This window comes from Ascidiella aspersa, chromosome 5 (assembly GCF_963924565.1).
Source record: "Ascidiella aspersa chromosome 5, kaAscAspe10.2, whole genome shotgun sequence".
Lineage (NCBI taxonomy): Eukaryota > Metazoa > Chordata > Ascidiacea > Phlebobranchia > Ascidiidae > Ascidiella > Ascidiella aspersa.
The window spans coordinates 27,673,184-27,690,475 of NC_139451.1; the positions used below are offsets into that span (position 1 = coordinate 27,673,184).

The 17,292-nt window shown below is 37.0% G+C and overlaps 1 protein-coding gene across 3 annotated transcripts in view; it reads left to right on the top strand.

The window, feature by feature from the left end:
• Window positions 1-12,908, top strand: part of LOC146145736 (uncharacterized) — a 60,376-nt gene extending 47,468 nt beyond the window's left edge. For all 3 annotated transcript variants that reach the window (XM_083389833.1, XM_083389834.1, XM_083389835.1), the window contains 14 exons: window positions 463-564; window positions 1,437-1,567; window positions 2,076-2,225; window positions 3,220-3,423; window positions 4,084-4,231; window positions 4,695-4,840; window positions 5,522-5,650; window positions 6,084-6,221; window positions 7,015-7,124; window positions 7,485-7,692; window positions 8,402-8,543; window positions 9,349-9,512; window positions 10,787-10,957; window positions 11,555-12,908. In XM_083389833.1, coding sequence (XP_083245959.1) covers window positions 463-564; window positions 1,437-1,567; window positions 2,076-2,225; window positions 3,220-3,423; window positions 4,084-4,231; window positions 4,695-4,840; window positions 5,522-5,650; window positions 6,084-6,221; window positions 7,015-7,124; window positions 7,485-7,692; window positions 8,402-8,543; window positions 9,349-9,512; window positions 10,787-10,957; window positions 11,555-11,788 — 2,177 coding nt within the window. In that variant the 3' untranslated portion in view covers window positions 11,789-12,908. The remainder of the gene's footprint in view (window positions 1-462; window positions 565-1,436; window positions 1,568-2,075; window positions 2,226-3,219; window positions 3,424-4,083; window positions 4,232-4,694; window positions 4,841-5,521; window positions 5,651-6,083; window positions 6,222-7,014; window positions 7,125-7,484; window positions 7,693-8,401; window positions 8,544-9,348; window positions 9,513-10,786; window positions 10,958-11,554) is intronic.
• The last annotated feature ends 4,384 nt before the right edge of the window (window positions 12,909-17,292 follow it).

Sequence of the window (17,292 nt, forward strand, 5' to 3'; positions counted from 1 at the left end):
AATTGTGTGATGTTTGAGTAGTCACATATTTCTCAACAGGAAATTTAAAAAACTCCTGAAGCAGAAACATTAGCAGGGTAAAATACTGGACAGACTATTATATTTTAAACAAGGCATCAAATCTTGAATGTATACTATTTCATAATTTTCCTTTTTATTCTTAATTAAACCGCGATATTGCCTTTAACGCTGTAAACTTAGACATAGTTTCCTAATTGACTTGACTTAGATTAATTTTCTAGACGGATATCATACTGATGGTGGGTATTATTTAGGCAAAACTGGTATATATGTCATAATTTTGTATCTCGAGAAGTGTTTTGTAGGGATAGTTTTGGGTGCGAGAAATGAGGAGGAATGATCACATTTGTTGAACACATATGTGACATTTCATACATTTTAGTAAGAAGGTTGATACACTGTATGTAACTCAACAAGTATTCATGTTTGTTTTGTCTTCAGCAACCTGCGAAGAACCACTTCAAATTGGCTCAACCCTGTACAATTTTCCGCCGACCCTGGCCTCCCAAACTGGTTACTCGCTGCAGAGCTGTGTATTCACAGGTATAGGTTACTGGTTTGAGTTGTCTGATTGCGTTCTTATCGTCATGATTGATGAAATTCAGATATTTGTCCTGCAACGTGCTTTGCATATAAAAATAATTTATTGCCTAATTTTTTTGTTGATTTGGTAGTTTCTGAAGGGTTGATCGTGTTGTGTTCATAATGTTTGCTATAGTCTTGTTTATTATTTACTGTACTGTCAAGTTTGAAACGAGGCGAACTGAAGCAGGAAAACTCAGGAATTTTACACACAACAATACGGAAAACTTTGCATCATCAAATATGATATTATGTAACTGAAGAACATATTTGGCAAACGAAAGCTGAAACGCGTAATCTAAAACCCTATTTATCACATCGTAAAATCACTTAATGAACTCTAAGATTTGGCTTATGGCAATTAATCAATTTGGGTGTTTAAGTGTTGATAAACACGTAACATGTACTAAGTTAAGCTTATTACAGCTTTAATGCAAAACCCTTCAGACCATCTCTCCAAAACTGGATTTTTTGCCTTTTAAACTATAGGTAAATGCAAATAATCACGTCGCGCGTTCCATCGCACTCTCGCTTTGCATCTTTATAATCCCAAAAGTTTTATATTGAAAGTGACATCGTTGCAAACGCTAATTTTGACAAAATAAACGAACTGCATGGTGTTCTTAAAGTTACCTCTTTATGACGTCACGTTAAGATTTAACTTTGTGACGTTGTGACGTTACGTCTGAAAAAACATCATGGCCCCTCCAAACAAAACTCCTGCTCCAGACTAAACTGATTTGATAACAATTTTCAGTTCCAATTTTTTCTTATGCAAATTAGATGCGACAGAGAAACAGTTATCTTATCTTGAGTTTGTTTTCTTTACACAGGCCAACCTGTTGCTTCAGCCCAATGCTCTGTGACAATGTTAAGCAATCAAAAGTTTTCGGTCTTGTTCGACCAATCGACGTTTCGTCTAGTTCCCTGCAAAAACGAATCGGTTGCAGAAATTGCAAACGATGTAAGTATACAACGTTCCAATGATACCAAACATTTGAAGTTGACTAACATCATCATCAATTAGTGACAAGTTTTGTCATCTGAATTATAATTCATTGAGTTTTCAGTTTTTTTTTCTTGCTGTAGGTAAACATCATTTGGTTTAGGTAATGTTGTTTGTAGGGTTTTTGTTTCAGTTTTGTTCTTGTAACTCTGGTTTCCTAAACAGGGCTTCTCAAAATGTCTGAAAGACTTAACACATTACTACAATGCGGATTAATACTTCCAACAAAATTTCAAACCGATAAGTTTGAAAAAAAAAACAATTTACGGAATCTTGGGTGTAATACCTAAATTTATACATGTAAAAATGTGTTATAGTACAACTACAATTGAAGCTATATTTTTGTGTGAACCCGGACTGCTTTCTAGAATACAAGGTATACGCAGTTAAAAACGTTTGTTCAAATCTAAAGGAGGTGGTAGAACGTTTGTTAGACGTGGTTACATTTTGTGGCTTACTTTTTTAGGTCCAGATTGTCGAACTTAACTCAACTTCATTCGAGGAGACGGCTTTAGAACTTGACATTCTTACTTCCAACTCAAACAACTTGAACAACGATGATGTTACGTCTACAGCCAACTTAATCAACACAGTTGCCAACACTACCAACTTTACGGTAATATCGTTCGAGTGGCTATTAGAGAGGTTATTAAACTTGGCGCCATGACCCATGGGTGCGTCGTTTCAATTTTTCCGAGGTGTTGTTTAATCTTTAGATTTTAAATCTGAAATATTTGCGGGAATAAAAGACTTGCAAATATTATTATCACTTGACTTGTGCATGTTCGAAATCATTGTAACAATACTACCACGGGGATTATTTTTGATTTACATGGCTAACAAATTGGACTATTGGTACAATTTATACCACTTGAAGTCCAATAAACTTTCCCAAAGCAGAAGATAAAAATTTGAGAACAACATTAATTATACAAAACTGTTCGAATAGAATTGAATCATATCTCAATTGGGACCAATATTATTGATATAATAACATCTAATGAAAGATAAACTGTATGTTATAATTTGTTGATTAAGTTACGATTTCTTTATGCTTTTGTAAACTAATTCGGATATATTAAGTTGAACCATTGGGCACATCTCTACTTTTTCACATCTTATTACTCGCGAAATCGAGTTACAATCTTACAACTTCGTAGTAAACATATGTGATGACAATTTAGTTTTACTCAATTTATATCGACTTAAATTTAAATTTCAGATCCGAAATTTTCTTGAAACGCTTTTGTTCTTAATTAAAGATATACTACGGCGGTTTTAATTAATTCTGTCAGTGTTGATGTAATTTAGGGAAAAACTCATTTTTCGGTTTTCAGACCAACATTTGCCAAAATCACCTAATAGTTTTTGTTTTTTTCATTTGGGTTTTTCCAAACTCATTATGTTGCGTTAAACTTCTTTCCTAATTTCGTGTTTTGTGATTAATATACATGTTTCAAATATTATATAGAAATCCAGCACCTAAAAACATTTTTCAGCCTTAAAGTAATAACTATATTAGTAAAAACTTTAATTTTTCGATTCCTTTTATAAAGCAGGTTGTTCAAGAATCGTCGACAAACCTAAAATACCAGCGTATTTTCCACCAGGTGTCGCCCTTCACCTACAAGAACATCGTCAACATTGCCGATCACGTAACCTCGTTTTTGGAACAGCCGCCGACCAATCAGACGACGACCGAGAACGCGACCAAAAGTGACCTCGTGAGGTCATTGACCCGACTCGCGTATCGTGTGAATTTCACTGAAGGGTCAAGCGTGCTAACGGTCTCCACGCCTAACATAGTAGCAGAGGTAACTGTGATATTTAAAATAAAGGTAAAAAGACTAGGGTACCACCAGACTATGATTTGGGGGGAGGGGTTGCATTTTTTGTGGTTGACGTTTCAAAATGTGTCACAAAGCAGTAAACAAAAGTGTGTCATAAAGCAGTAAAGCAAATTTGCTATTTCCAGGTTATCTTGTGCGCTAAAGCGGATTTAAATTACTGTCGCAATACTTTTAAGCAGAATTCGATTAGAACTTATGGGATTTTAAAATTGGCCCATTATTCTGATCAATATAATTACTTATCATTTCAAAACGGAATAGTAAAATAAGTCTGTAAAGATCGTACTAACCTGGAATATTTCGCTTTATTTTAACTGTTTTATCGTTTAACACGCGTGGTTATTATGTGACAGTAAATTGCAAACTGCCCGAGACTTTTTTATTTAAGTCCTGTATAGCAAACAGCTGCTTGTTTAGTATCTTTAATCTTTATTGTTTAATGCAAAGCGTTATGTGATGAAAAACACATAAAATTAGAAGTTTGCCGATAATTCAATATGACATTAACGTATTATTGCAAACCCTCGTTTGCCTTTGCTTACTTAAAATTGCCAAATTCGGTTTCTGTTACACAGTAATCGTCTATCGAGAAATAACAGCAGAAAACTGGTTTGTGTAATACAGGTTACTGTGCAACAAAACGTCACACAGGATGTCAAGTTCCAACCAACGATTTACCCCGACCCTGGCAACCTAACAACCATTCCAATTCAACCAGTTACCATAACCATACCACTGGAGGCGCTGCAAGCAACACAGGGTCTCCAAACAGGTTTGAACTAAAATTAAATACAAAAAAAGTACACCGAATGCCATCGTACACTAACCGAATCTGTCGATCAATGATGTAAGCAATTGATTTTCCTTACTCTTATGGGCTATTTGCGCTTTACTTTTGATAACTGACGTACGTTGTACAGATTATTTGCTCTTAGTTTGCTTTGTGTAGTTTTCGTTTGACATTATCGAATTTCCTGCTTAGTTAAGTCCAATAGTTGGCAGGAATTAGCTGATTGATAAACATGTCCACTATAAAACAACCAGATGCTTGCGTCCACTTGATACACGCAGTCATTAAGTATTTCTTTCAGTTTAAAAACTTTTATTTAAATTGTCTAAACACTTTCTTGCTAATGAATTAACTATAAAACCACGTATTGTATGATTCGTATGACTCTTAAACCAGGGGTACAACGCTAACGATTTTAGTGTCTTATTTTCGCTCCAAAACCTAGAACAAGATGCGGATTTTCTCCAGACGGTGGCGCCCTTGTCGCGTAGACGGAGGGCTGTTGGCATGGAAACTAACTCGTCAGTTCGAGCGGTGTTCCTTCTTCACAGAACCAGCGCACTTTTTCCATCCAACCAGGTTGCCAACTGGGTGAGTCCAGTCGATATCAAAGCTAAATCGTAGTATACCGGAAGTCATCGCAGACTCACTGAATCAGTCGATCAATGATGCAAGCAAGCCAGGCTAGAAAAACAACTAGCCTGCAGTGAGGTTCGAACTCACGACCTCGGCCATACCGGTATGGAAGCTATAGTTGTTTTTCTAGCCTGAATTGCACCATTGACCGACAGATTCGCTAAGTTTGCGATGTCTTTCGGTGTACTTATGATACTTAAGCCGCAATCGTTGGTCAAATAGCAGCTTGCCTGGGAGCAACAGTTTATTTAGCATAGCTGTTTGTTTATTAACCGAATTTATAATGTAAATTATGGCCTAGCGTCCACTACACTATATATATATATACGAAAGGAACTAGAATTAGTTTAGTCTTAATAAGGTGTTACAATTTTATATGTCAATGCCTCGAATATCAAACTTGTTCAATTTAATTAAAGATTTTAGTCAAACGTAGTAGGATTATAGGTAACATTTTAATGCTTCCAACATATGTTTATTCATTTTCAACTTATACATATTGATGTTAAATGAATAAAGGGTTATTCGAAACGTTTCAAATATTACTTACCTCTGTATGGACTTTGAATTTCGTACTTGGTCTACCTAAAAACAATTGTTTGCCACACCACCATTTTTTGTTTGTTTTTTGTTCAGGTTGTTTCGGGAAATGTGGGAAACCAAACAACCCCAGCAAACATATCGAACTTGGCCAGCAATGTGAACATAACCCACAACACCGTTACTACCATTGGTGGAAAGGAGCAGAACGACTCAACGCTGCAGGTTACTTTTAAACATGTTAAAAGTCCGTCTTTGACTGACAGATAGTTGATATTTATGGCATTAGGCAATGAGTCCACCCGTTGGAAAAAATATTATTTTGGAAACTGTCGTTAAAACATCTTTAATTTAACTATAGATTTTATTACAGCATAAACTTTAACTAATATAAAACCTAGGTTGCTTGTCCAAGTTACGATCGATTTTCAAGCCTAAAAAGCGAGAGTTCGAATCGCAAACCATGCCAGAATTGTCTACAATAAAATGCTATCAGATCGAGCCAAAATTGGTTTGTGTCCGATCGGTTATTACCGCACATATACCTTAAGTATTACCTCACTCGATACTGACAGTTTGTGACACTCTATTTTTAAAGTATTTAGGTTTAAAGAAGGAGATGAAAGATTTATTTTGCACGGTTTGCGTTTTGTTGCAGGCTCAATTCGTCAACCAGTCTTGTGTGTTCTGGAACTTCACAACCAACGGCTGGTCGACAGATGGTTGCTGTTTGGTCGCTGATTCGAGTCCACCTGCCTGCCAATGCGACCATTTGACCAACTTTGCCATCTTAGTGGTAACTAAAGTTAACACGTTAATGAAGCGTCTTTGATGCTATTTCGACTAAACTGTGGAACATTTTTTAAATCCTGTTTTAATACTTCTATAGCCTCAGGATCTTTAAGTCTTTTAATAGTAGTATAAAATGAAGTTTCGTACACTTTATTGCATAGTAGTGGTTTAAATTCAAATTTCTTAAACTTTATTGCATAAGTTGGTTAGATCAAAGTAACTTAACCAGAAACAATAGCTTTGAAAATATATTTGTAGTGTTAGCAAGGCCTCTGCTCTGGAGTCCATTGTTGTAGTAGTTCGTACAGTTAGTATTACAGATGTTCACCAAAATAATTTCATTCACATTTTCTGATGTGGTGGATTATAGTTTTTTGAACACCTTAATACAATGTTTGGTTTTCGCTTATTAGTTTCTCTGAATAATTATGGATACAAAAAATATACATAGAATTTCAAACCACTATACGTAATACTTGCAATCATCTAATTTTTTAGGACCTTCAATATGCTACGATAATAAAAGTGAAACATAAAATGCATCACAGTTGTCAACACACATGAACAAAAGTTTCCAAAACAAATGTGTATGAAGTATCGTTACATGAAAATCAAATAACTGCTTACAATATTTTTGCCGGCGCATCTCGCACTATCACGTTTGCTATCGGCTATACGTTAGTTTTACTTCGTTACACTCACTCCGTACCATGCAGTAGTTCTCTCCCTTTGCGATCCTGTCGTCGCTATTCTTTCCGAAGCAAAATTACTCTCGAGCAAGTATTGTTTTTATGCAGAGCATTTACGAGGTCCCAGCAGACGTGGCCTTAGAAATTGTCACTTACGTCGGATGTGGATTGTCTACTGTGGCATGTGTCATTACAATAATTCTGATGCTCATTTCAAAGTAAGTTTCGATCACAATCCGTGAAATTCACTGCTTAGTTGAGGAAATTCAATTGCTAGGACAATCTGGTCACACGGTCAAATAATTTGGCAATTATGATGTACAATTTCGAGCTGTTTGTTTTCTGTAGCAGCAGTCGATTTTTTTTCAATATCTCAGACAATTTGATTTTACCTCAGTTTTTAGTTTATGCCGATGTCAGTTTTTGATTATTGCTTGTATAATTGTATGTTTTTCAAATAAATATGCCTTTTAAACGTAGGCCTAACTGCATTATCATTTTTAATTAGTGTAATTACAGGTTTCAACGTTCGTTTTTTGCTGTATGTGTGAAATATAATAACCCCCACTTTCTCGCAGAGAAATCCGTTCACGTCGCCCGGTGAAGGTTGTTGTGAACGTCTGTCTGAACCTTTCCATCGTCTACCTCATTTTCGTGGCCGGAGTTGATAAACGCGAGCAAGAAGCAAGGTGTCTGGCCACTGCTGTGCTTCTGCATTACTTTCTACTAACCAACTGGTGCTGGATGGCTGTGTACGGACACCTGCTGTACAAGTCCTTAGTGCAGGTAAATGAAAAGGGTTACTGTAGGAAAATTGTCGTGCAAACCTAAAGTGAAGGTGTAATGTATGCGAGAAAGTTAGTTGCGGCTGTTCTACGGTAAAACGTATACTGTACAAGTTAATAGTGAAGGTAAACGAAAAGGTTACTCTATATAGGGAAAGTTGTTCAGCAAATACAGGTGAGATGCTGGACCAGTGTTTGTGAGTCATTTAAAATGACCTAAGTTCAAGTGATAATAAATCAATGTTATGAAAATAACTGGGACTTTAAAATGTTATTATTACTAGGTTACCAAACATTACAGTCAATTGTATTCGTAGAAGGTTTATTGCTCATAGACGTAGAAGTAAAGTAGAATGAAAGAACGAATAACACACACCGTTATATGGGGCGCAGAATGCAATCACCATTCCAACGTAAACCAACAATTATTGCGCCTTAGGGACGCTAGCGCAATATCAACGCGAGAAATGCGTGTACAGGGCGTGCATGCTGCATGGCAGTAGACTCATAGAGTGCGACAACGAAATAATATTTGTAAATGGCTGTATTTGTCTAATCAAACAGGGTAATTAGGTGGCATTATATGGAACGACAAATGTATTGAAATCTTGACAAATTTCGCACAACCTTGCTACCCTATATATACAACCATTCAAGCCAACCACCGACATTATTCAAGTTTAAAATCCCAAAATTTCTGTTGTGTTTAGGTCTTAAACGCGACCCGGGAGCACTACTTGCTTAAGGCTCACCTGTTCGCCTATGGTGTGCCAGCAATAGTTGTTACTATCAATGTGGTTGTGAACAAAGTTTACGAGACAAGCCCGGAAACGTCGCCCATTTGCGGACAAGGTAAATGGAAACTAGAAGAATTGTTTCACCACTTGGTTTGTTAAAATTACTTGGTTGTTGTTGGCTGTAGAACAGGTTTTTTTTGTTTAAAGCTTTCTTAAGCCAGAATCGAGACGATATTTCAGGCTTTTAGAACAGGCGTGCCTGTATTATGTTTTTAATCACCTAAAGGTTAAATATGTCGCCGATTTTTGGCCAAGGTAAATTAAAACTAAAATCATGTTTTCTTAACACTTTGTTTGTTAATATACTTGGTCATAGATTGCTATACAATACATGGTTTGTTTTGTTTAATACTTCTTTAACTAAAATTGACACGGTTGTTTATAATTTTAGCACGAACGTGTCCGCATTACGTTTGGTATTTTTTTACCCCACTTGAAGTTTGAAAAGATTTGCCAATTTTTCTTTGTTTGAAAGATTTGCCAATTTTTCTTTGTTTGAAAGATTTGCCAATTTAACCTAAGAGACCAACATTGATCTGATCCCCAGACACAAAGATATACACATTTTAATTCTTAGAAACAATTGAAAAAAATTGAAAACGTTTTACCACACAAAAACGATCTAATAAAGTTTGCTTTGATAAAATATGTTATTTTAAACTAAATTTAGTTTACATTCCTATTTATGATGGTTTGAGTTTTTGGTTGAGATTAAATGGCATTTCATTGTGTGATTATTAAATAGAAAATGTGCGCGATTCATGTTCGCGATTATATGTAATGTTATAGTGATCATTTGTAATTTAGTTTTATGATGTTTTGTGATTTTGTTATCTGCACTTAAATGAAAAACAAAACAGTTGTGGAAGCGAGCTTAGCATACACGATGCTTGCATCCAACATGTGCTGGATCAAGGGCTACTCTTTCTACATCGGATTTCTTCTCCCTGTCGCCTCTTTGTTCCTCTTTAACGTGGTCATGTTTGTGCTGGTCATCACAAGCCTTACTTGCAAGCGGAAAACGGTGAGAAAATACAAGACTAACACACTGGAATAAACAAGGGAGAACTTTTAGGTTTAATAATAATAATACCAAAATACAGGATAATAGTTTTATTTGAACCAGTGGCGTTGAACCTCTTATGATGGTTGCGCAGTATCCAAAGGCTTGTAACTATCGCTGCGTACCATCGGGTTTCAAGGATGCCATTTTGTTCCGATTTATTTAAGTTTAAACTCGATCCCAGTGCTGCACAATTAAAATGACAAAATTATATGAATAAAAATTATGTCAGTCGTAATAATATTACACTAATACTATATTTTTACAAGTTCTTCTTTTGACATTGTTTATTACCGGGTATTAATTTAATGCTTTCCAAATAACCTGTCCTATAGTAAAACATGAATGTTTTTTTTTTATTGAAATAACCCAAATTTCAAACATCACTTTGAGTGATGTAACGAGTATTGGGTAGTTGTTCTATTTTAAAACCAAGCATCATAATATGTGTTCATAATCAGCTGGGTCGAGTGTTGATCAACATGCTGCTTAGCTACCTCGGTCAAAAAATCGAATGTTTCTTTACTGAATTGCTCATGTTGAAAATGAATAAAGAGTTGTTTGGTGTAGAATGATATCTACTTCTGTATGGGCTTTGATATTCTTAGTACGTTTTACTACAGCCTCCAACCATTATGATCCAAAAACGTTTAGGTCATGTTTTAGTTTATGGCAATCAATGCCCTTGTTTCAACGAACATTTAGCACAGTGTATTGTTTTAAACAAAATGTGCAAGACGCCTGAAACACAAGATGTCATAGAAAGGCTTACAGAAATCAGTCAGGCTGATCAGGATTGTAGTGCACGCAAGTCAAGGCTAGAAAAACAACTAGCCTGAGATCGAACTCACGACCTCCGGTCATACCGAGATCATAGCTCTACCAATTGAGCTACACAGGCTCAGAAGGGAGCGGAGTTAAGAACAACCTTAGCACTGTTGCCTGCCTTATTCTGTTCGTAAAAGTGGCGTGCGGTGAGGTTCGAACTCGCGACTTTGACCATACCGGAACCTTCGCTCTACCAACCGAACTACACAGGCTCAGAAGTGAGCGAGTTGAGAAACAACCATAGCACCATTGCCTGCTGCATCCTGTTCGCACAAATGTATAGGTGCCGTTATCGTTGGCCACTACTCCAGAAGGTTTTGATAACAGATATTATGCATATGTATGTTTCAGTTGAAGAAGTCTGAAAGCTATAGGGTTTACATTTGGAATCTTGCCTTCTTTCCAAGATTTCGTCCAACCTGCGTGAACGTTCAACGCTCCAACACCTTTCAATAGCCCTGACGATCGCCAGCACTCTTGGTTTGGTCTGGTTCTTTGGTTTCTTCATGATGGTTTCTGACAACGTCCAGTATCTGGTTGCTATGAGCTGGTTGTTCACCATTGTTGTTACGCTACAGGTATAACACACGCACGCGAACATCATTTAGTTGTGATTCTTGAAATGACGCGGCACACTAGTGTGGACTCCTCTAGCCATAAAACCGAGTGTAGCAACGTCGGAATAAGACACTGCTCGGAATTAGACTAAAAGGACTGTTACCTATTAGGTTGTAATAACGTCTAAATCGGAATAAGTCCTAAATCCGTCGGAATAAGACCAAAATTGCCAGAACATGGCCTATACAACCTTTTGCAATTCCACAATTCCACCCCTAATTTCATCACTAACTACCCTAATCATTTTTATCCCAACTCAATTTATAACCCCAACATTACCCGGGCCGATGCCAAACAGGTGTCCTCCAATCGTCCCACACCCTCCCTATATTTCCAGGCCTTATTTGTCCATTTAGGCCTCATTTCGATAAATTTGGGACATATTCCGCCAGGATGAAGTCATGTTCAGATGATTTTAGATCTTTTGTCTTGGATATTGCTGCCTATTCAGCTGTATTATTTAATTGGTCGTAAAACTATGTTATCACAGACTATTGTCTTTAGATATTACTGCCACTATAGTGTGCCTTGACCTGTTCTATTTTTTTTATATAAAGGGTTTTTGCATCTTCGTGTTGACTTGCATCCGGCAAAAGGAAGTGCGAACACTATGGTGGCCTAAGCTGCGTAGTTTGGCCCTGTGCCAATGCGTCCGAGGCCGCGCCTACCGACTGGACGACATAGTGACCGTTTCGGACACTTCGGGCCGTGCGCCTCATTCATCCACTGGAGGGCCCGGAAAGACTCGGCAGACCGTTTTGAAAACCGAAACCAGCTCTGGCCTAACCTAGCAAAAATTGAGACTTTTTCCCCGACTTATAGAAGTGTAATAAGCGTTGATTTCAGCCATTCTTTTTTACAAGACTTTTAAATTGAGAGTTTGTCGTATTTCAACAACTGCTAAAAAGTCGATTTACCTTCCTTGGAAGTCAATATAACTGTTTATGTAACGTCGACTCCATCGAGAAAAGCGATTAAATAAAACCCGCAATATTATTTCACTTGCCGATCCAATTAGTGAAGAAAGTACTAAACTGCCTGAAATGGCGTTCTGGTAAAACATGTTATTTTTCACCAGGCAATCTCTTTGAATGGATTTAAACTGAGATTTAGGTTTCATCGAACTTTTCTATCGAACTCGCCTATTGAGGGTTTTTCGCCGACTTTAATAGTAGTGCGATGCGCGTTGATTTCAGCCATTCTGTTTCTTAGCTGTTTGGGATGCAATCTGCCAATTTAAACGCAATTTATGACACGGTAGGAAGCCAAATTTGTAAGGAAAGCTTTTTGATGTATTTTGAGCTCTGGATTTAACAACCATAAGCAAATACATACGTTTTGAAATTAATATTCTAGCTTTTCAAATATTTCAGTTACCTCCTTTTGGATTGCAATATTTGCCATACAGCATTTTTGACATTCTTTTAAACTTTTTTTCCCTTTGTTAATTTCGGCCGCGAAGCACGTATGTGTTTTTATTTTATTAATGATGATTACTGTATTTTTTCCTGAAAGTTGGTGCTGCCTATTGTCGACGCACTCATTATTTTTTTTAACGCACCAACGTCTTTATAATGCTGCCTTTTAGTATCTGATGCCTGATAATTTTGTGCAATCTCACTTTGTTCCTAACTTTATTTGGTCAATATATGCATAAAATACTGCTAGCTTCAATTCCTTACTTTTAAATAAATTAAAAAGAAAGTAAAAAAATCGACAGAAATTTGTATCAAGATTAAGCTGAGTGTTAATCCCAGAAATTTGCGAAGTAATAAAGCAGTTTTTAGGCGGAATATTTATACTTGGTAAATATCAGATCGATTAGGTTTCCAAAATGATATCCACCTCCGCTCCCAATTGTCGACCCACCTTTAACCAGTAGTAACCAATTTTTTTACTAAATGGCCGAATGATTGTCCGTATATCAAGTTCTGTGTCGAACCTTAGTAAATTTATTAAATATATGTCGTTAAACGAAGAAAATATAAATGACTATATATGCAACAAAAAAGTGAGCCTGAATACATTTCCGTTTAACATAAAATTTCAGCAAAATTAATTTGAAATTGCATCCAAAATATTTTAACTAGACTTTATCTTAATTAACTAAATATGCTGCTGGTCGGTTTAATTAACTCCGCGGGCAGTAGTTTAGTGGTCCCTGCATTAAACTAATACAAATAAAGCACCAATTACAAGAGGTATGCGAGAGGCCACCAAACGTTTTCCAATGTGTACACTATTGAATTACTTCTAGAATGCTGAGTGCGGACCACGTAACAATGGCAAAACGATTGAAAATTGAAACCTCGAACACAAGGTAATGTGACGTCATAATGCTTTTTCGAACGAAGCTCGTGAATTACACCGGCCTAATGCTACGCTACGTTTATATAGAGGAGCGGTAGTCATTTCAAGGTAAAGAAACTGCATAGCTGCACCTAAATGGTTTACAATTGGTCATCAATATCAGTGTTTTCTAGGCCTAAATTGTTAATGGTATTAGGTTCTTTGCAGTATATGGCATGCTAGGTTGGTTTGTCGTGTATGGTTGTTGGAACATCTAGTCCTTCGTTAAATCAACTCGGTTGTAAACTATGTATACGGTGGTGAACTATTGTAAAATCACGAGTTTAAAATTTAACAATTTTTAAGACAGGAACTTTAGTAAACATTTTCGCTCCTAACTTTTACATGTTCAAAACAGGTGAAATAACAACTTCCAAAATTATTTACTCATGTTACAAATGTGTGTATTGGTATATACTATTTGGGTTGAAGTACTTGGAACTGCAATACGTTGTAACTGAATTGGGATACAGCACGCACCGGGACCTTAGTTACACTGCCATATTTTCAGCCTGAGTTGCTTAGCCGGGGGAGTGAGTTGCACAAAAAGGTTAGGGTGGTAAGTTCTAATCGCACCGTAGGCAAGTCAAGGTTTTTGCGACGGTCGAAATGGAGGCAGCGAAAACCACCATAATTTAACTTAGTCACCACTTTTCGCTCATACAATGTTATCATCGTTGGTACACATGTGTCATGTGCTCGTTCACACACCAGTTATAGTAATTTCTTTGTGTTAGCTTACTCAACACAACAATATAGGCTCCTAATGTTTCGAGGCTGTAGTTCGAATCTCACAGGTATATGCTATACACTTTCGTAACACTTCCAGCTGTTTAAAATCTTTTTCAAAATATCTATGCTACTTGGTGCTCATATTTGTAAACATTTTAGCTAAACGCAAGTGTAGCAACATATAGCTTTCGTGTTTTTCGTGTAATGGAGTTAAAACAAAAATGTTATAAGAATGCTTTTAAATGCCAGTCGTCTACAGAAAAATATAGACCAGGGGCCGGTAACCTTTCGTATGCAGTTTGCCAGTTTATGAATACTGTCAAAATATCAACAACTCGCGTGCCAAACATGTTCCTATGATTGGTTTTGCACTAGCAACCAGGGATGCGGAGTCGGCTCCGGCCAACTGTACAATTTGATCGGGTCCCGATGCTATAGCTCAGGCTCTACAGCCTGTATTTCACTGATATAGATATTCAGCAATCCACCCATAGGGCTCATGGAAAATATGCCACCATATACTATTCAACGTTAACAATTGACAGTTTGCTGCCTCATCAGTGTCGAAATTTGGTACTGCGCATGCGCACACGTCGGACTTTTACATAGTCTTACTCGAGTCCCAAGTCCGACTCGGTAGCCCTGCTGTGATCTGACATTCAATTTACCTATCTTGGGAGACGCCATTTAAACCCTATTTTATAAGTTAAGTCCAGTAAAGATGTGGTAGTGATGCAAAAGTTGCACTTTCTTAAGGTGATACAACGTACGCGTTGAATCATTTGGCGTGCCTGAAAAATCATATAGCGTGCCGCAAGTGACACGCGTGCCAGGGGTTGCCGACCCCTGCTATAGACGTACGTGCGCTAGAAGTAGCATATATACATCGGTCAACCACGCTTAAATTATGTTTACCAGGGCAAATATTTACACAAGCGTTTAACAAAATTTGTCGGTCCTTTCGAAAACATCCTTTCGTAATAGGAATGTAGAGACATGTCATGAAGTATTGCGAACGACGTTAGGCTATAAACACACACAAGAATTGTCAATGAAAAATGCATACACATGCGTGTAGAAACACTGTGATCTAGCCTTCATTAACGTTTACTTGTCGGTAGCGGTATAGCCGGAGGTCATAAGTTCGAATCTCACCGCAGGCTAGTTGTTTTTCAGGCCTGCCTTGCTTGCATCTTGATCGACTAAACGGTTATTCTGTTGAAGGCTTCCGGTGTAAAATATTTAACATTTAAATTCCAGTTTAAATGGCATTGAACGATCCTTTAACTGTTGCAAGGTGGCAGAGGGCTAGTTTTACTAACTTCATTGTGTTAACTTTTCCCCCAAAGTGTTAAGCCTGAACTTTCAGCTGTGTGACAAATTTACTAATCAAATTGCCTGTATCGACTTAATTAGTTTACAATCGATTACCTAAAGCCAATGTCTCGACATATTGTTGTGTTAGTGGGTTGAGACAAGACTGGGAATAAATAATTAATGACTCGGTCTGTGATTGGGACAGAAACTTTCTGTTTGTTAATGTTTTGAAGTACTTGCTTAAAAACGTTTTCTCAAAATAGTTGCTGTAAATGTTTTAATACAGGGCGTAGTTTAATGACGTATGGCCCTTTAACATTAGAATTTAAACACACTTTTTCCCATAAACTCTATTTTCTATACGTCCTGTTTTCTTGTTATCTCTAATACCTTTGTTTCTATTTTTGCTAATATCATTTGCCAAAAATAAATGGTAGACCGGTCGCACGCGCTATTCAGCCTAGAAAGACTATTATTTAAAAACATGTGGCGTGCGGAAGTGGATTGATTTTGTTCCAAATTGCTAATTAATTTAACGGTTTTAATACAGCTTTACTGTCACACTAAACACTTGCTATTTATTTAACATTAGGTTTACATTTATATACTGTTGATTAACATTACGATAAATTAGCTGTAATTCCGATCTATTAATGCATTTACAAGATAATTTTGACGCTATTTTATGGTATTTGCGAACGGCTGTGTGTCACGTTCAAAACACAAGGTGACCCTTCTATAACAGGGTACATGAATAACCTGTATATTAATAGCTAACATACGCCACACAAAAAGGCGAACGTGACGTGACCTATAGAATACGTGGTGTGGTGAAAACCAATACGTCACAGTGACACTTTCCCGACGTGCATTATGCGTCGTTGTCGGTCGCCCTTAAAACTGAGACACCTGGCCGATCACGTAGACGCGTCACGCACGGGCGCACAGTCACTTAAGCGTGCACCGCCTTCGAAACTCACGTGACTTCGGCGTATACGCAATATAAATACCTTCTGGACGGATTCAGCATTTTTGTTTGTGTCAGGGACCTTACAAATTGTGAAAAAGACAAAAAATGGAGAGTCGTTCCCGGAAAGATAATGTAGAAGAACAGCTGTTGTTCTAATGCGAATTCGTTCGAAAATACGCAGCTAAAATGCAGTCTAATCTCGAGTAGCACGAAAAATTACCAACTTTAATTAAAAGGTTTAGTGACGCATATAATACATAAAAGACATTCGAATATGGTTTAAAATAATGCAAAACACGATGCCACATTGAGCCAAAATTAAAGTTCCTAGTCAATCCAAGAGTTAAGAAACAGTACAATAAATGACTTTTGCGCGGACAACTCAAAAAGATTAAAAGGCCCACATTTGGACCGCGACACACAATTTGCCGATCGCTGATTTAAACGAAATTAAACTACCAACTCTATATTATGCTGGCAATATTACCTGACGTATTGCACTGTAATAGTAGCAATGCATATAATGTTAGCCGCAGTTCCCTTAATTGGGATCATCAAGTTTAAAGCCCGGAAAATATATATCCTAAATTTGTTCTCTAAACTTGAGTTTGTTTAATTATCTCAATTTTCGAGTAACAACTGATTTTCTACTGCACGGTAAACATAGCGTTTAAGGCACGCCTAACTTCAGTTGTAAACCGTTATTAAGTCCAACAAAATTACTTTTGTTTGAGCAGCAATATAGGGTAGCAACAGCATATAAATTTACGATGCAGAAAAATATACTTTTGGTTTCTAATTCAACAAAAACGTGTATCTGGTGATATATCTGTGGAAAGTTTACGTGCACTTTTATATGCACTATACAAATACGGCGTTGCTACCAGGCAACAGTAGGCAGCGCAGTTATTTTTAAACAAGATTAAG